The 19,830-nt window shown below is 43.0% G+C and overlaps 1 protein-coding gene across 2 annotated transcripts in view; it reads left to right on the forward strand.

Annotated features, from left to right (window-relative positions):
* Positions 1–19,830, forward strand: part of EXT2 (exostosin glycosyltransferase 2) — a 144,614-nt gene that overhangs the window by 49,417 nt on the left and 75,367 nt on the right. For both annotated transcript variants that reach the window (XM_069553930.1, XM_069553931.1), the window contains exon 8: positions 16,921–17,052. In XM_069553930.1, the coding sequence (XP_069410031.1) occupies positions 16,921–17,052 (132 nt within the window). The remainder of the gene's footprint in view (positions 1–16,920; positions 17,053–19,830) is intronic.

Genomic DNA, 19,830 nt, shown 5'->3' on the forward strand with positions numbered 1-19,830 from the left:
ACATAGCTACCTATATTGTCTTCGGATTAGTGTTAGCATGCTATATCTTTCTCCGTCTCCTTTATGTGTATCTGTTTATTTAAAGTGGGTTTCTCATAGACGAGATAAGGTTGGGTCTTGTTTTCTCATCCACCCTAACAAGCTTTTAATTGTAGTATTCAGGCCATTAGCATTTAAAGTGATTATTGATATACTTGAATTGACATTGACCATATTTGTTACTGTTTTCTATTTGTTGGCTTTGTTCTTTTTTCCTATTAATATTTTTGTCTTCTACACATTTTATGTCTTTTGTGGCTTTAATTAGTAGTTTATATGATTTTATTCTCTTTGTTAGCATATCAATCACATTCCTTTTTAAATACTATTTTGGTGGTTGCCCTAGAGTTTGCACTTTACATTTATATCAAATCCAAATCCATTTTCAAATATTCCTGCTTCAGTGATAGCGCAGGTACCTTCCTTATGTTAACACAGTAATCCTGGTTCTTTCTCTTGTCCCTGGTATCATTGTAGTCACTCATTTTACATATACATATATATACACACACAGAATCAAATAAATTTTTTGCTTTTATAGATTATTATCTGTTAGATCAGTTAAGAATAAGAAAAGTGAAAATTTTAATTTTACCTTCACTTACTCCCTCTCTTGGAGAAGGAAATGGCAACCCACTCCAGTGTTCTTGCCTGGAGAATCCCAGGGACGGGGGAGCCTGGTGGGCTGCCGTCTATGGGGTCGCACAGAGTCGGACACGACTGAAGCGCCTTAGCAGCAGCAGCAGCAGTCCCTCTCTGATGCTCTTCCTTTTGTATGTACATCTGTTTCTGACTACATCATTTTCCTTCTCTTTGAAGAACTTCTTTTAACATTTCCTGTAAGCAGAAATACTGGCAACAAATTTTCTCGATTTTTGCTTGAGAAATTATTTATTTCTCCTTTACTTCTGAAGGGTTTTCCAGGGTATAAAATTCTGTGTTGGTGGGTTTTTTCTCTTAACCCTTTATAGGTGTCATTGCACTCTCTTCTTGCTTGTGTGGTTTCTGAGAAGTCAGATGTAATTGTTACCTTTGCTCCTCTATAACTAAAGTGTTTCCTGCCCCCCCTCTGGCTTCTTTCAGAGAATTTTTAAATATTTGTGTTTCTAAAGTTTCACTATGATATGCGCAGGTGTAGTGTTTTTGGTATTTATCCTACCCAGTGTTCTCTGAGCTTCCTGGATCTGTGGTTTGGTGTTTCGTATTAATTTGAGGAAATTCTCAGTCATTATGTTTCCTCTCCCATTTCATTTTTTTCTTTCGGTGTTTGTATTATGTGTATGTTACCCCTTTTATAGTAGTCCCATGGTCCTTGGATATTTTGTTCTTTCTCCGTCTTTTTTCTCTTTGCAGTTTTTGGAAGTTTCTGTTGTAATATTGCCAAGCTCAGATTGTAGCTTGTTTGTTATGAAAACTCACATATCCAGGGACTGCACTCAAACTGTGTCACGCAGCATCCACTGTCACATAGTATCCGTTGCTACAAAAGAGGCTGGGTAATTTAGTATTATAAAGTTGATTTAGTATTTTTAGTATTATATAAGTTGATTTTGTTAGGAAAGATGAGCAAGGTACTAGATACTGGGGAGGCAGCTTAATGTCTGTCTGGAGGACTAAGCATAATCTGGATGGGTGGAGTGAGGGTAATGAGATGAGCTTTTTCTTTTTTTGGTTGGGCTGGGTCTTCCCTGCTCTGCGAGGGTTTTTCCTGGTGGCCGTGAGTGGGGACTACCCTCACGGTGCAGGAGCTTCTCACTGGCTTCTCCTGCAGAGCATGGGCTCTAGGCACGTGGGCGTCAGTGTTGCAGTGCTTGAGCTCAGCAGCTATGGCTTGTGGACCCTAGAGCACGCAGCTCCAGTAGTTGTGGCACAGGGCCTGGGGAATCTTCCCCAACCAGGGATCGAACCCATGTCCCCTGCATTAGCAGGGGGATTCTTTTCCACTGTACAACCAGGGAAGTCCAGTAGAATGAGCTTTGCCACTAATTCTGTGTGTGTGTGTGTGTGTGTGTGTGTGTGTGTGTGTGTGTAAAATCTCACTGGGAATTGCTGGCATAGAAGAGTTTTGTTTTTTGTTTTATTTATTTTACAAATTATTTTGTAGCTGGCCACTTTATTGAACTTCCTTATTAGCTTTGATGGGTTTTTAGTTGATTTTCTAGGATTTTCTTAATAGAAAATCAGTGGAAAGCTCTTGGATGTCTTTTCAAATACTCTTCCTTTTTCTGTTTTCTTATTAATTACTGCTACTAGTTTCTGTAGGTTTTTTTCCTTTCTTTCCCAAATTATCAGATTGGGGTGCTTACTCTATTTTTGGATGATAATTCTGTGTATATATCAGAGTAAAATTAAAATAGGAGATTAGAAGCAGTAGAAATTTAGAAGTATTTGCGGTCTCAGTAGATTTCATCTCTAAGATTTTTAGTAAAAACTGGCTACATGCTTTTTCTTTTCAGTAGCTGAGATATGTTATCAGGTTTCAACTTAACATTTAAGGCAAATGTCAGATTTTTTTATTTAGTGGAATTATTCAAGAAAGAAAATGTTTTATACTTCCCTAAGCCACAAATACCCAGAGGCTTAAGGATTTTAATAAAATCCTGTTCTATATATACGTAGACTAACTTAACTATGTGAGTGTGTGTGTGTGAATAGAATTTCATAGGTTTTAATTCTTTTAAACAACACTAAAAACAGTATGCTATTTCTCTGATACTGCCTCCTCTAGGATGTAAAGCTTAATTATCTTATCTTTGAATATGGTCTGAACATAGTGACTTGGTTCTAATGCATAGGCTATGAGATGGGGACGATAACTTTACAGTGGAGAAACCTGGAAGACCTCACCTTTAACTAGGGAATCAAGGTGAACTTCCCCTGTAATAAGTCACGGAGATACCCACCATGTGTCCCCAGTTATGAAGCAAAGAGAAAGGCACGTCATCTGTGTAGTAGTCTCCAAAATCCATAACCTCAGTCTTAACAGTTAAAGAACCTCAGACCAACCAGACTGAGGGACATTCTACAAAACTCCTGACCACATTTGGCAAGGTGTTAAGGTCATGAACTATAGGGAAAGATTGAAACTGAGGAGCTGTGGCAGCCAGAAGCAATGCAGGGTCCTGGATAAGATGCCGGGTCAGAAAAATGACCTTAGAAGAAAACTAGGAAGATCCAAAAAGAAAACAAAAGTCTTTGGCTGAGTCAATAGAATTAACCTAATTCTAACATCTCAGTTTGGATCATTGTACCATGGAGATGAAAGAGACTAACGTTAGGAGAAGCTAGTGAGGGTATTCAGAACTCTGTTCTACTGTTGCAACTATTCTCTAAGTCAAAAATTGTTTCAAAATGAAAAGTTCAAAAGAAAGCGATTACAAGTAGGCCTGGTAAATAAAAACATTTTTTATATTTATCAAAAAATTGTAAAGTGAAGTCTGGCACTGTTACCCGAACAGATGTCTGTGGCTTTGTGGAAGGGTCAGTGAGTGGTGGGTGTGAGCGCCTCAGGTGCTGGGATCAAGCAATGGAGATAATGGGACTGGAGAGACTGTGGTAGGTGCCGGAGAAGAGCTTCCGGGGGCACTAGGGACAGGTTCCGGTGCAGGATGCTGGTGTGGCGAGGGCGAGTGAAGTAGCTTTTTGAGTACAGAAGTGAAAAAAAGCACTCTCATGTTTTACGGAGGAAGGCATTTCAGCTCAGTTCAGTCGCTCAGTCGTGCCTAACTCTTTGTGACCCCATGAACCGCAGCACACCAGGCCTCCCTGTCCATCATCAACTCCTGGAGTTTACTCAAACTCATCTCCATCGAGTTGGTGATGCCATCCAACCATCTCATCCTCTGTCGTCCCCTTCTCCTCCTTCCCTCAATCTTTCCCAGCATCAGGGTCTTTTCTAATGAGTCAGTTCTTCACATCAGGTGGCCAAAGTATTGCAGCTTCAGCTTCAACATCAGTCCTTCCAATGAACACCCAGGACTGATCTCCTTTAGGATGGACTGGTTGGATCTCCTTGCAGTCCAAGGGACTCTCAAAAGTCTTCTCCAACATCACAGTTCAAAAGCATCAATTCTTCGGTGCTCAGCTTTCTTTATAGTCCAACTCTCACATCCATACATGACCACTGGAAAAACCATAGCCTTGACAAGACGGACCTTTGTTGACTAATGTCTCTGCTTTTGAATATGCTATCTAGGTTGGTCATAACTTTCCTTCCAAGGAGTAAGCGTCTTTTAATTTCATGGCTGCAGTCACTATCTGCAGAGATTTTGGAGCCCCCCAAAATAAAGTCAGCTACTGTTTCCCCGTCTATTTCCTGTGAAGTGATGGGACCGGATGCCATGATCTTCGTTTTCTGAATGTTGAGCTTTAAGCCAACTTTTTACTCTCCTCTTTCACTTTCATCAAGAGGCTCTTTAGTTCTTCATTGCTTTCTGCCATAAGGGTGGTGTCCTCTGTGTATCTGAGATTATTGATATTTCTCCCGGCAAGCTTGATTCCAGCTTGTGCTTCATCCAGCCCAGCATTTCTCATGATGGACTCTGCATATAAGTTAAATAAGCAGGGTGATAATATACAGCCTTGACGTATTCCTTTTCCTATTTGGAACCAGTCTGTTGTTCCATGTCCAGTTCTAACTGTTGCTTCCTGACCTGCATATAGGTTTCTCAAGAGGCAGGTCAGGGGGTCTGGTATTCCCATCTCTTTCAGACTTTTCCACAGTTTATTGTGATCCCCACAGTCAAAGGCTTTGGCATAATCAGTACAGCAGAAATAGATGTTTTTCTGGAACTCTCTTGCTTTTTCGATGATCCAGTGGCACTTAAATGTAATTAAATTAACAAATGATTTAAGTAAAGAAAAAAATGGTGTGCTGATAAATCCTCGATATGTTGACCTCTTTTGCTTCAGAAATCTCTTATTTTAAAGCAGATAAACCCTATTTATTATTGTTCGTTGGACCACTGAGTAAAAGTATCAAATGTCAGTGAGCTTCTTCTTTAGAAAAACTGACAGCTTGGGCCTAGTACATTTTTATAAAACCTTCAGTCCTTGAGAATTGCCCCGAGGGACTTTTGTTGATTTTTGTTTTTTTTTTTCCTCTCCCTGTCTATGTTGGCAGTTAACTCTTTGGTTTATAAAAATGGAGTCAGCAAAAGAATAAACAAGTCAGTCTGGCAGTAATCTCCACTGGGAATCAGGACACCCTGATTATCCCTCAACCTTACCGTTGTGTGTGTTTTTAGCTGCCAGGCGGAGGCTGTCCATGCCTGTCTCCATTGCCTCCAGGCTGGCCGTGGGGTTAGCCGCACCCCGGAAGTGAGGTTAGCAAGAAGGGCACTTGGCTCCCTGCTCGGGCCCCTCACCTGCCCGGGAAGGTGACGGGGAAGAGAGCCCGTGTGACCCTGCAGAGCTTGCCGTGTACGAGGCTCTGGGGCTGTCATAGGAATGCTCACTGGCTCCATTCGTCACAGCAAAGAAACGAAAAGGAGCTCGTCTGCTGGTGGTACGTTAGTGCTTGGAAAGCCTCGGAATCCCTTTGGAAGTTTTCAGATTCACCTTCAGACACAGCTTTGAAAAATTAATCCATGAGGCGTGGAAATATTTTCCAGCCCTTCACCTGAGATAAATGGATCTGTCAGTGCGGTGAGCTGAGAGAAAATCTCCTGGCCTCAGATCCCCCGGAATCTCCCAGGTTGCTGCTCAGAGGCAGAAAGGCTTCTGCGGCCCGAACGGTGCAGCTGTTTCTCAAACTTCCAGAGGCAGAAGGCAAATGCTTCATTTAATCTGCCTTGGTTCTCTGTGCTTATTCAGTCTGTTTTGTTGTTTTTCATTAATTTGTGAAAGCTCTTAGCCACTATTTCTCTAAATGTATCTGTTGCCTTGTTTCTGAACCCCCTCTCTGGAACTCCGGCTCCAGGTACTGTTAGGACCTTCTGTGTGGTTCTAGAGTTCTTGGACACTATTTTCTTGTACTCTTTTTCTCTTTCATTTCGGTTTGGATCATTTCTTTTTTATTTCCAAGTTTACGACCGCATTTCTTTCCTCTGCTCTGTCTAGTATGCTGATAAGCCAGCTGAAGAAATTCTGTGATACTACGCTTTTTATTTCTAGCATTTTCATTTGGCTCTTTGTTTACAGATAGTTTTCATCTGTCTGCTGAATAAGCCCATCTGTTCATGCAGGTTGTCCACCTTCTTCACTAGATTCTTTCACATATTAATTATAGTTATTTTGAAGTCTCCATCTGGTAGTTCCAAATATCTTGGCCATCTTTCAGCCTAGTTCTGTTGATGGGTTTATGTTGTGACAGTGGATTGTTTTCTCTCATATTTTGTTTCTGATAAACTTTAATTGAGTGATGGACTGTGTTAGAAAAACAGGTGACCTAAAGTAAATGTCATGTCTAGCAGTGGGCAGACCTCTTCTGTGAGCCATTCGCATGGGAGGTTGACTCAACCTAGCATATAACAGGAATGGGTCTGGGTTTTTCTGTCGCTGGACTTACCTTCAACACCACTGACTCCAAATGCTGCCAGTGGTCTCCTCGTTCTTGTGTGGGGCACAGGATACTGGGGCTTTTCTCAGAGTTCCAGCTCCGCCCTCTGCTTCCAGCAGGCGCTGCCCACCTGCACTACACAGGGAGCCATGCTCCCGTCAGCGGGTGGGTAGACTTCTGTTGCCTGTATGTGGTGCCAGACCTGCAGTGGGCCAGGAGGGTTCCGTTCCCCTGGTCCGGCCTCAGTCTCGCAGGCTTCTTTGCTGGGGCCGTGGCGGGGTGGAGGGCTTTCTCAGTGTTCCTGGGGCAGCTAGAGTCTGCCCTTTGTCTGTGGGGGTCTGGGGATGGAGGGAGTCTCCTACCCCTCCCCTGGGAGCAGAGGCTTTTACTTCCACCCCAGCCATAGCTATGGCCTGCTGGGAGCTGGAAGGGTTCCTGCCCTCCCAGTACGGGACAGGCTGCCTGTCTCCTCCTCTCCCAGAAGCCGAGGATCTGCATCCACCTTTGGGGGTGAGGGCTTTTCCTGCTAACCCCCCAGCAGGTAGAGATTTGGCTTTGGATGAAAAAAAAAGATTCGAGAAAGGGACATCTTTCTGGTTTCTTCCCCTGCCCCCATCTTTCTCAAGAGCATCCAGCAGAAAAGGGCTCGAAAGTGAGTGCAGATTCTGCTTGTGTCCAGAACTCCCAAACTGCCCTACTAGCCCACACTCAGTTTGAAGAATCTGTTAAAATGTCAGCTGGTTTTGGCGACTGCCTTTATGGCAGCCACCCTGCCTTCTCTGCTCTTCCCGAGCTGGAGTTGAGTGTCCATGGCTCCTGGATGGCACTCTTGGAAATTGGGTGTCCCTGATTGGCTTCTGACTGCAGCTCTCCCACGCGCCCAGGGCAAGTTACAGTGTTGGTGATGTATCTGATGGCTTTTTCTCATTGTTACCGTAGTTTCCAGGTTTCTTTGTGACTTTCTAGATCCCACGCAGAGGCAGATATTTTATTTTGTGACCAACCAGTGGGTGGGGGTGGGGGAGTAGAGTAATATTGGGGTACCTACTGATCCACCGTTAACGTGTTTGGACAGCGTTGCCAGTTTTCATTTTGTGGTTTTCATTAGAAATGTCCTTTTAATATATTAAAACGAAGTCTGTTGGTGTGGGTCACATTCAGGAGATTCTGTTGGAAAGGGCAGTGCGCAGCTGGCTGCTGATGAAAGGGTGTTGGAGACTCGTCACTGTGCTTGGGATGCAGTCGCCCTTGGACTACTTCGGGGTCCTGGGGTTCTTCTGTGTAATTTCTTCATGGTTAGAGATCCTGGACACTTCCAGGTCAGACTTGCAAGGCATAGTTCTAACTACTGATTCTCTCGTGGTCTATACACACACAATATAAGGGACACCCATGATCCCGTTTCCGCCTTGCCATTTCACCTAGAAACAAGTTTTCCTTTTTTTTCCCCCTCAAGTCCACTTCCTTCCCCCCACCATCTTTTCCCTTTTAAAATTCTGCATGCAAGAGGTGATCCTTTTTATGAAATGACGGTTTTCCTCCTTTAAGGTCATGGGCTGGTGCTTAGAAGATCTGGAGGGTTCCGTGAGATGCGTGTGGTGCCTGTGAGGGAGATGGATTTGTTCTTTCAACAAACATTTGACTGTCCACTCCTTGACAGGTGCTGTGCTAGGGGCTGCAAGACCAGTGATGAGCAAAACCAGATGTGTCCCTACTCTCACGGTCTGCAGAGAAGTGCTGGCCTCTGCCTTGGAAGCTTAGAGATTCAGGTAGAAGAGACATGTTAGTGGGTGAGATATTTTTCAGTATTAAGGTCTGTCATCCTTGTATTTATTTTTATTATACCTACCTCCCTTCTCTGACCAGTTGGATTCTTTCCCTGGCTTCAAGAATTGAAATGAATGGAGTGTAACCTTAGAATCCCTTCTGTCTCTCCTCTTCCCCCATCTCCCTCCCCGCCCCCAAATCGCAGGGAATGTAGTATATACTGTAAGTGACCTCGAGGGGCAGGATGGGTGCAGGTGTGGAGGAGATGTTCTGATTATCTGCTCTGCACGGGGCAAGGAGCTTTACAAACCTCATCTCACAGAACCTGCAGCTCCAAGAGAAAGGTGGTATGGTGTCCATCCCATAGATTCAAAAAATAGAGAGGGTTAAGCTGCTTAACTCTCTTGCTTTTTCCAATGATCCAGCGGATGTTGGCAATTTGATCTCTGGTTCCTCTGCCTTTTCTAAAACCAGCTTGAACATCAGGAAGTTCATGGTTCATGTATTGCTGAAGCCTGGCTTGGAGAATTTTGAGCATTACTTTACTAGCATGTGAGATGAGTGCAATTGTGCGATAGTTTGAGCATTCTTTGGCATTGCCTGTCTTTGGGATTGGAATGAAAACGGACCTTTTCCAGTCCTGTGGCCACTGCTGAGTTTTCCAAATTTGCTGGCATATTGAGTGCAGCGCTTTCACAGCATCATCTTTCAGGATTTGAAATAGCTCAACTGGAATTCCATCACCTCCACTAGCTTTGTTTGTAGTGATGCTTTTTAAGGCCCACTTGACTTCACATTCCAGGATGTCTGGCTCTAGGTGAGTGATCACACCATCGTGATTATCTTGGTCATGAAAATCTTTTTTGTACAGTTCTGTGTATTCTTGCCACCTCTTCTTAATATCTTCTGCTTCTGTTAGGTCCATACCATTTCTGTCCTTTATCGAGCCTTCTATTTCTGCTTTATTGACTATGCCAAAGCCTTGGACTGTGGGGATCACAATAAACTGTGGAAAATTCTGAAAGAGATGGGAATACCAGACCCCCTGACCTGCCTTTTGAGAAACCTATATGCAGGTCAGGAAGCAACAGTTGGAACTGGACATGGAACAACAGACTGGTTCCAAATAGGAAAAGGAGTACATCAAGGCTGTATATTGTCACCCTGCTTATTTAACTTCTATGCAGAGTCCATCATGAGAAACGCTGGGCTGGATGAAGCACAAGCTGGAATCAAGATTGCCGGGAGAAATATCAATAACCTCAGATATGTAGATGACACCACCCTTATGTCAGAAAGTGAAGAGGAACTAAAAAGCCTCTTGATGAAAGTGAAAGAGGAGAGTGAAAAAGTTGGCTTAAAGCTCAACATTCAGAAAACGAAGATCATGGCATCCAGTCCCATCACTTCATGGGAAATAGATGGGGAAACAGTGGAAACAGTGTCAGACTTTATTTTTGGGGGCTCCAAAATCACTGCAGATGGTGACTGCAGCCATGAAATCAAAAGACGCTTACTTCTTGGAAGAAAAGTTATGACCAACCTAGATAGCATATTCAAAAGCAGAGACATTACTTTGCCAACAAAGGTCCATCTAGTCAAGGCTATGGTTTTTCCAGTGGTCATGTATGGATGTGAGAGTTGGACTGTGAAGAAAGCTGAGTGCCCAAGAATTGATGCTTTTGAACTGTGATGTTGGAGAAGACTCTTGAGAGTCCTTGGACTGGAAGGAGATCCAACCAGTCCATTCTGAAGGAGATCAGCCCTGGGATTTCTTTGGAAGGAATGATGCTAAAGCTGAAACTCCAGTACTTTGGCTACCTCATGCGAAGAGTTGACTCATTGGAAAAGACTCTGATGCTGGGAGGGATTTGGGGCAGGAGGAGAAGGGGACAACAGAGGATGAGATGGCTGGATGACATCACAGACTCGATGGACGTGAGTCTGAGTGAACTCCAGGAGTTGATGATGGACAGGGAGGCCTGGCTTGCTGCGATTCATGGGGTCGCAAAGAGTTGGACATGACTGAGTGACTGAACTGAACTGAAGCTGCTTAATGGAGAAGGCAATGGCACCCCACTCCAGTACTCTTGCCTGGAAAATCCCCTGGACGGAAGAGCCTGGTAGGCTGCAGTCCATGGGGTCGCTAAGAGTTGGACACGACCGAAGCAACTTCACAGCAGCAGCAAGCTGCTTAAAATCATGCAGGACATTCATCACCATGACTCTTTTTCCCATATTGTGCTTGCTTCCTTTAAACACTTGTTATTGCTAGTCCTGTTGGCTTTATGTTACTGAAAATCAAAGAAATTAAACCACAGTAGCAGTTTTAGTTTGAAGTTTGTATTTGCTTGAGATAGTTTTAAGTTGGCCCATTCCTTGCCTTTTGCTTCATGATTCTAATGTTTGAAAGTGTCATAGGACCTTTAGTTCCCATGCTTTGAAATGTGCTTTTACAAAATTACTGTGATATCGGTTTCATGAGGAAAAGTTAAATGCTTTGTTGGAGGTTGTTGTATGACCTTTTCGTATATGACTTAGCTTTCAGCTGTGTAGATGCATAGAGTAGAGCGTGTGGGGAATCCGCATGTTTGTGGAAGAATCCCTCATTTCAGGTTTTCAGGTAGAGATAAGTGCGGCCCATATTGATGGGGGGGAAACCTCAAAACAAAATGAGTGTTTGCATTTAGCTCACTGGATGGGAATGGTGGTGCTTTCGTGTATTGAACAGAGCTGAAAATTCCTTCCTCTCTGCTGAAAAGTGGCCTAGGCTGAGTCCTGGGGGCGCTGTAAATTATGCCTTCTAAATGCTGCAAGTTGTTAAAGAGGTCCTGCAGAAATAATTAAGCCTGTGAAGTTCACTTATCCACAGGCCAAGACACTTCAGCTGTGATTATTGGCAAGGCTTGCTTCCTTTCCAAGAGAACTGCAATTTGGTGGACAGGATGAGATGATTTGAGACATCTTAAATCAGAGTCTCTGTCCTACACTTGTGCCTCTGGCTGGTATTCTAGGTGGATTTGTTCCCAGTCATTGTTTCATGTAAATCCCAAATGCTGCTGTCTCCACTGTGATTGAATGTGAACGCAAAGCTTTGGAATGCTTGAGTTTGAGTGTGGTGTGATTTGAAATTAAAAAAAAATGACGATGAACCCATTTGGGTAGAAAAGGAGGTAAATATTTAAGCTGTGTTTGTGTGTGGGCTCATGCATCTTGGTGCCTTGGTAGAGGACCATTTCCTTACTCTGTGCTGGTACTCTTCATATTCTAGAATGAGATAGAAGGTCTGACTTTAGAGTTAGGATTCACGGGTTGGATTGGTGACTTTGCCACTTAATAGCTCAGTTTCTCGCATATAAAATGAAATTTGTATCTGCCACCCCACCCCCAAAAGTTGACAGACTTGGTTATAAAGAGCAAATGAGATCATGGGTACAGTAGTGCTTTGCAGCAGGCAAAACTTTCTATCATTTGTAAGGATACTAATGAGAAAAAAAGCCAGTTTCCACAGCCAAGAAATTCACAGTGTAGCTGGAGAGAGAAAAGTGGTCATCTGAAATGCCTGTAAAGCAGTGTTAGAATGGTGCATCAGAGAACTAAGCCATAAGGTAAAGGCTGTGAATGGGGTGGGATGTCTTAGTAAGGGAAGATTGTTGATGTTGGGGGTGCTTAGTAAAGATTTCACAGAAAAGGTAGGTTCTCTTAGGCCTCATGAACTGTAGATGCTTCGGCTGGACGATGGGAGGGGAAGCAGCAGCGTGGCTGAGCAGGAAGGAGACTGGAGTGAGTGGAGTGTATCTATGAAGTAGCAGCAAGCAGCCAAGAGGCCCCCCTGGCTGTACCCAGATGGCAAACCGCAGGACGGCTTAAGTCAGATGCCCCTGGAAGCTAAATCTGTTTCTGATTTTCTCTGAATAGGAGAAATTCTCATTGTGATGCTTTGCCTTCTCCTTATTGTTAGTGGAAACAATAGTTGTCATATTACTCAGAAGTTATCCAAGGCTTTAACTAATAGAGGACTTGTCCAGGAAACCGACCCAAAGTCAGTAAGTCTAGACTAGAAAGTGTCTTTTTTTCCTCTCCCTATTTTGGTTATGCTTCCAGTTTCTCATGCTAAACTTGGATATGTTCGGCCCCCATGCATAAACGCAAACAGCCTCTGATTTTGAGTGGGATCGTAGGCTGAATGAAGCTGGAGAGGTCATCGGCATCAGCATCCTGCTTTCCTTAGGAATCGAGTTTAAACTCTGCTTGGATAAGAAACTATCTTCTTTCAGAAGACTCTGACAGAGTGGCTGTTTTGGGAGTAACCCTCCTGTCAATAAAAGAAAAAGAAGTACAGAAGCTCATTATAATAGATGAAACAACTGTTCAGAGAGCAGCCAGGACTTGAGGGACAATTCCTGTGAGACAGGAGCACCCTGAGAGGAGCTGCCTGTTCACTCTGACACCATCCCCCAAGGACTTCTAATTCACAGTCCTGGGTATACTGGAAACAGCAGCCCCATAGGGCTGACAGGTTGGGGTTAGGGAGTTCCCAGAGTATCTGGGATTTGAAGGACAAAAGTCTCAAGAGAAAGGGAATCATGGGGAAATAAACAAAAAATGAGTGTGCAGTCTTCCATTAAGGTCTTTGCCAACTCCTAAGGTGCAGGCGATCAGAGCAAGACTCCTGGAGTCCCTGCAGAAAGAGGCAGCTGGGAGCCTAAGGAGCTGTGCAGCTATTTCAGCAACCATATATAGCGCTAATGAGACAAAGGTCCATATTCAGGGCTGGCCAGGATGGAGGGGTCCTGGGAAACACCCCAGGCTTTAGTTGAAGGCCCAGAAGGCCACACCTTCAGACTAAGGGCAAGCTGAAAGTTAGTCCTGACCAAAGTTGAAGCTGACAGGATTAAAGTGGTCTGACTGCATTCTCTGTGCCTGCCAGCAGAACGTGTTATATTCTTAAGAGAAAGATAATCTGGATTGTCCAGAATCTCCATAATTTTTAATGCAGAATATTGGTATCTAATAAATTAAGATGCAAGATAGAAATTGAAACCAAATGACCAAAATGAAGAATAAAAAGAGATGGCAGAAAGAGACTTAAAGTTTATTCAGATATTGGAGTTATCAGTCAGGAACTAACAATACTCAATAATATAGAAGTAAAGAAGGAGGATTTCAACAAAGATACAAAATCTTCTTAGCCAAGTGGAATTCTGGAAATGAAAAATATAAGAAGTGAAATTAACAGTTCAATACATGGGTTTAATAGCAATTTATAGACTTACACACACAAAGGATGAAGGATTATTGGAAAAGGAAAAGGATTATTGGACCAGAAGGAATATTAGTAGAAAAATACACAGATTGAAGCACAGAGAGGAAAAATATAGAAAAGAGAATAAGAGACATACAGGACATGGTGAAAACATGTACATACATGTGTATTTGGAGTGGTAGAAGAGGAGAGTGTGATTGAACCAACATTTAAAAAAATACTGACAGAGTTTTCTAAAAGCATCAGGAGACATAAAGTCACAGATTAGAGAAGCTATACAGTTCTCAGTAGGATAAATACAAAGAGCTACACTGAGGTACATCTGTGGACCTCTGTGAACAAATAAAATGAGCAAACACTTAACTGTGTCAGAAATTACATTAAGTATAAATGGACTATATGTACAACTGAAAGCCAAAGATTTTTAAATGGGATAAAATATTAAAATCCACTTATATCTTTTTATGAGAGATAATCTTTAGACAAACTTTAAGGGCAGAAATTTGAAAGTAAAAATTTTGGAAATAAACACACATACACACATGCATACAGGCAGAGAACAATCAATAAAGGTATAGAATATTTAGATCGTACTAAATAATCAACTTACTCTGCTTGACAATTGTAAAACATTACACTCATCAACAGCAAAATACTCTTTTTAAAATGCACATATATCATTGACAAAAATAAACAATGTGCCAGGCCATAAATCAGGTTTAAATAAATTGCAAGGTTTTGAAATAACATGTATGTTCCCTGACTACAGTGCAAAGTAGAAATCAGTAACAGATAAATATAAAATCCGAAAATGTTTGGAAATTAAACCGTATACTTCTATTAATAAATGCCCTTTGGGCCAAAGAAAGTATTACAATGGAAATTATTTTTTTTTACCTAAATTATAATGAAAATGATATGTAAATGTGTGGGATGCATTTAAAATAGTACATAGAAGTAAATTTTTAGCTTTGTATTTATGTATTAAGAAAGAAGAAAGGTTGAAATATCTAAACTTCAATCTCAAGAATCTAAATGCAGTATGGATTAAAGTCCCCCAAAACCAAAGAAAGTAAAAATAAAAGCAGAAAGGAACAAAATAGAAAAAAAGTTGGGTGAAGAATTAAGTAAGTAAGATACCGCACAATTGCACTCATCTCACACGCCAGCAAAGCAATGCTCAAAATTCTCCAAGAGGGGCTTGAACAGTATGTGAACCGAGAACTTACAGATATTCAAACTGTATTTAGAAAAGGCAGAGGAATCAGAAATCAAATTGCCAACATCTGTTGCAGAGAGTTCCAGAAAAACATCTACTTCTGCTTCATTGACTATGCTAAGCCTTTGACTGTGTGGATCACAGCAAACTGGAAAATTCTTAAAGAGATGGGAATACCAGACCACCTTGCCTGCCTCATGAGAAATCTGTATGCAGACCAGGAAGCAATAGTTAGAACCGGACATGGAACAATGGACTGGTTCCAAATAGGAAAGGAGTCCGTCAAGGCTGTATTTTGTCACCCTGCTTGTTTAACTTCTATGCAGACTACATCATGAGAAACGCTGGGCTGGATGAAGCACAAGCTGGAATCAAGATGGCCAGGAGAAATATCAATAACCTCAGATATGCAGATGACACCACCCTTATGTCAGAAAGTGAAGAGGAGCTAAAAAGCCTCTTGATGAAGGTGAAAGAGGAGAGTGAAAAAGCTGGCTTAAAACTCAACATTCAAAAAATTAAAATCATGGCATCCGGTCCCATCACTTCATGGCAAATAGATGGGGAAACAATGGAAACAGTGACAGACTTTATTTTCTTGGGCTCCCAAATCACTGCAGATGGTGACTGCAGCCATGAAATTAAAAGACGCTTACTCCTTGGAAGAAAAGCAGTGACAAACTCAGCATATTAAAAAGCAGAGACATTACTTTGCCAACAAAGTTCCATCTAGGCAAGACTACAGTTTTTCCAGTGATCATGTATGGATGTGAGAGTTGGACCATGAAGAAAGCTGAGCGCTGAAGAATTGATGCTTTTGAACTCTGGTGTTGGAGAAGACTCTTGAGAGTCCTGTGGACTCTCAAGGAGATCAATCCAGTCAATCCTAAAGGAAATCAGTCCTGAATATTCATTGGAAGGACTGATACTGAAGCTGAAACTCCAATACTTTGTCCACCTGATGCAAACAGCCAACTCATTAGAAAAGACCCTGATGCTGGGAAAGATTGAAGGCAGGAGGAGAAGGGGATTAAAGAGAACAACATGGTTGGATGGCATCACCGACTCGATGGACATGAGTTTGAGTAAGTTCCGGGAGTCAGTGATGGACAGGGAGGCCTGCCTGCTATAGTCCATGGCATTGCAAAGAGTCAGACATGACTGAGCTGAGTTGAAGAAAAGCAACAAAATGAAATGGAAAAGATTAATAAAATTGATAAACATCAGTAAGACTGATCAAGTACGAAGGGAAAACACAGATGATCAATGTCCGGAATGAAATGAGAAGTATTGCTACAGATTTTATAGGCATTAAGTAGACATTAATGTACGTTTAGTCCAAACATTTAACAGATTAAAGTGAACAGATTTGTTGAAAAATACCACCTACAATACTGACATGAAAATAAGCAGACTCTTACGTCTGTGAAAGAAAATCCATGATTTAAAATCGTTACTCACCCCCCCCACCCCCCAAAAAACCTGAGATGGCTTTTTTGATGACTTCTCAGTCTTTCAAGGCAGAAATAATGCCAAACTCGCCTAACATTTCTCAAAGAATAGAACTTTTCCTACTCACTTTTCAACTCCTTTTATGAGGCCAGCATAACCTGACACTGAAATCCAATTTCAATATTACAGTGTTCAGCCAAAGAGGTCCGACATAGAAGAGTAAACACCGTTTGGTTCCATTAATATGGAATTCCGTAGTGGGCTAGCAGAAAGCAGAGTAGGGATTACTCTTGGAGAGGTGAGATACTGATGGGGTGCAGCAGAGAGGACTCTCCTGGGGTGCTGGAATGTTCTATATCTGGATAGTAATTATAAGAGTGCTGAATGTACTTTATGTGCACTTTAGCAGTAATATTCAAAAAAAAGACTGTAAACTTGACGTTTCATCCCCACGTCATTTCTTTTACATCTAAATTGAATTCCATGTGCGGTGCCTGTGCTCATGTCCCGTTTTGACTGCCTTGGATGAAAGCCCACTCTGATGGGCTTGCCTTGCACAGCGGGCAGGCTTTTGCCTTGGGCTTGCTCTTCTTTGAGAATAAGGAAATGACCCCGACCCAGAGGTGCCTGCGATGGAGCCTCTAGTTCTTCCCTCACGCAGTGTGGTTTTCTTCCCAGGCACGGTGGTTTTGGGAAGCATACTTCCAGTCAATCGAGGCCATCGCGCTGGCCACCCTGCAGATCATCAGCGATCGGGTCTACCCGTACGCCGCCATCTCCTGTGAAGACTGGAATGACCCTCCCGCCGTGGTGAGTAAATGCTGGGGTGAGCCGCGTCAGGCACAGGCCAGCTCATAGGACGATGGAACCTGTACTGAATTTGTAGAGGTGATTTAAGTTTGAGCTTTCTAAGATATAAGAGTGTGCTAGAATGTGTGGGACCCAGTAGGACCCGTTTTGGTCTTCCCTGTTGGCTCAGATGGTAAGGAATCTGCCTGCAGTGCGGGAGACCTACGTTCAATCCCTGGGTTGGGAGGATTCCCTGGAAGAGGGCATGGCCGCCCACTCCCGTATTCTGGCGCAAGGAGAATCCACCTGCCAGTGCAGAAGAGGTAAGAGGCACTGGCTCGACCCGTGGATTGGAAAGATCCCCTGGAGCAGGAAATGGCAGCCCACTCCAGTATTCTTGCCTGGAGAATCCCGTGGACAAGAGAGCCTGGCAGGCTACTGTCCCTGGGGTAACGAAAGAATAGGACACGACTGAAGTGACTTAGCACACACGCACGCAGGACCAGTTTAATTTTGAAATGATGACAAAAGTAACAAATACTGAAGCAGCAGTTTGTTCTAAATGTGCTTAGGAAGACAGTGTGTTTGTTTATTGCAGAAATAAATTGGGAGGCCTTGTTGGAAATGGAAGACTTCCTGATGGCTTTTGCAATGGTAGTGCTGAAGTCTTGAAAAGATTCTCTAAGCAGTTTAGTGATGGCTTATATTTTGAGCACTCCCTCTTGTGCTTTATGCTAACTAAGTGCTTTACATGGATGTCAGTTAACATTCAGGCCCGTGGTAGGGGACATCATCAGCAAAAATGATAGAGAGGCATTAGGGATTGCTCAGGGTGGGGAGACCCCTTGGTCCTTCCAGCAGCAAGATGGGGTGGGCAGATGCTGCTCTCAGAGCTTCGTCCTTAATTGCAGGAGTCATGAGGCACCTGTGGCCTGGGAGGGACAAGTACCTGAAGCTGTGGGGGGCACAGTCTCTGCTCTGGGGCACACCTGCTGTCTGGCTCCGAGACCCCGAGCCCTCCACGTGAAAGAGCTAGGTTCCTCTCCACTGAATCATTGCTCTTCTCTCTGTGGCCAGCCATCCTTGTCTCCTGACTCTACCTGCTCTTAACAGTGCTGTGTGCTGCCATCTGGTCAGCCTTCTCTTTCCCTCCCCGCCTCCCTCCCTCCTCTCTTCCTCCCGCCTTTCTTAAGGGGTTATTGTGTGCCAGCCCTCTACCAGGTGCTGAGAAAGCAGAAGAAGAAGCCAGGCCCAGCCCTCTGAGGAGCTCAGTGCTAACTTGGGAAGCCCGGAAAGAAGGGTGTTGTAAGAGTTGTCCTGCAGTGGAGCTGCGGGTGGAATGCCCAGGGAGCCCCGGGCGAGGGCGGGCGGTGCTCCTGAACGGGGGTGCCCGAGAGGAAGTAAAACGGTCAAGGCAAGCGAAACAGTACCAGGCATCTTTCTGTTTTCCTTGAGGGAAGATTTCCTTCTGCCCATCTCTTCCCTTGACTTCACTGCCAAAGGTAACCTACCAGAATGTTTCTGTTCCTGTATAGACATACTGTATAATTTTAGAATACAGATGGGGTCACACTATGCATATTATTCTCAACCTTGCCTTTTTTACTTTAAAACTAAATCGTGGGCTTACTTCCATTTCATTCTGTATAGGGATACTTCAGTTTTAAGGACCGCTGGAATCACGTCTCGGCCTTTTGGCTAAGATCATGCGTTGAACCGCTGTATATGATCCCATCGCTTAGGTCTATCTTACAGGCAGGTCTGTTTTCAACAATAATAGGGGGAATGCATATTATTGCATCCACCCATCCTTTCAGGTGTGTTTGGACATAAATGTGTGAATATATCTGTAGAATTAATCCCAGCAGGGACATGACTAGAAGAATAAGCACACTTTAAATGTTGATCAGTCAATCAGTGAGTTCAGTCGCTCAGCCCTGTCTGACTCTTTTCAACCCCATGGACTTGAGTGTTGATAGATACTAACAAACTGCTCTTTCAAAATTGCTCTTACAGCAGTTTATAGTTCCACCAGTAACATTTTGGTTATTCTGGTTCTCCATGCCTTCAGTAACCCTGAGTACTTGAATTTTTGCTCACTTAGAAGGTTGATCTCTCTCTCCGTTGCTCCCAGAATACAAATATAAATGCTATTTGAACTGCGATGGGTCACCCTGATTTTTAGATTGTTTTTGGCATGTATTCGTTCAGTGGGTATTTCCTGAGTGCCTGTTTTGTTCCAGGCAGTGTTCTTGGTACTTGAGATATGTCAGTCAACAAAGCAGAGAAAAATCCATTGCCACTGGGGAGTTTACATTGCAGTAGGTCTTGCTATCTGGAAGCAAGATTTGTCTTCCTAGTAAAATTTTAAAGCTTTCTTTATACAGGTCCTTTACAAGTCTTGCAAAATTTTTTCTTAGGTGTTTTATCATTCTTACACTCTGATAAAGGAATTCATGCTTTCTGACATTTTAGTTCCTAACTGATTACTTTTGTATGAAGACATTGTTGGCTTTTATATATAAACTTGTAATGCTCAGACTGAGTTCTGTAATTGTTTGACTTTTTTCAAGTTGATTCTCTTGTGTCTTCTAGATGTACAGTGATACCTACAAATGCTAATTATTCTTTTCTCTAACACTTGAACCTTTTGTTATCTTTTATCTAATTGCCTTGGCTGCTGCTTCCAGAACAATGTTAACTGACCATTATTTAATGTTGTTAAGTGTTAAAAGAGAAGGGTGGGTGTTGTGTGAGAAAGGGGGAAGTTAGGTTTCCCCCTCCCCCAGCTTACCTCTG

Source organism: Ovis canadensis, chromosome 15 (assembly GCF_042477335.2).
Source record: "Ovis canadensis isolate MfBH-ARS-UI-01 breed Bighorn chromosome 15, ARS-UI_OviCan_v2, whole genome shotgun sequence".
Classification (NCBI taxonomy): domain Eukaryota; kingdom Metazoa; phylum Chordata; class Mammalia; order Artiodactyla; family Bovidae; genus Ovis; species Ovis canadensis.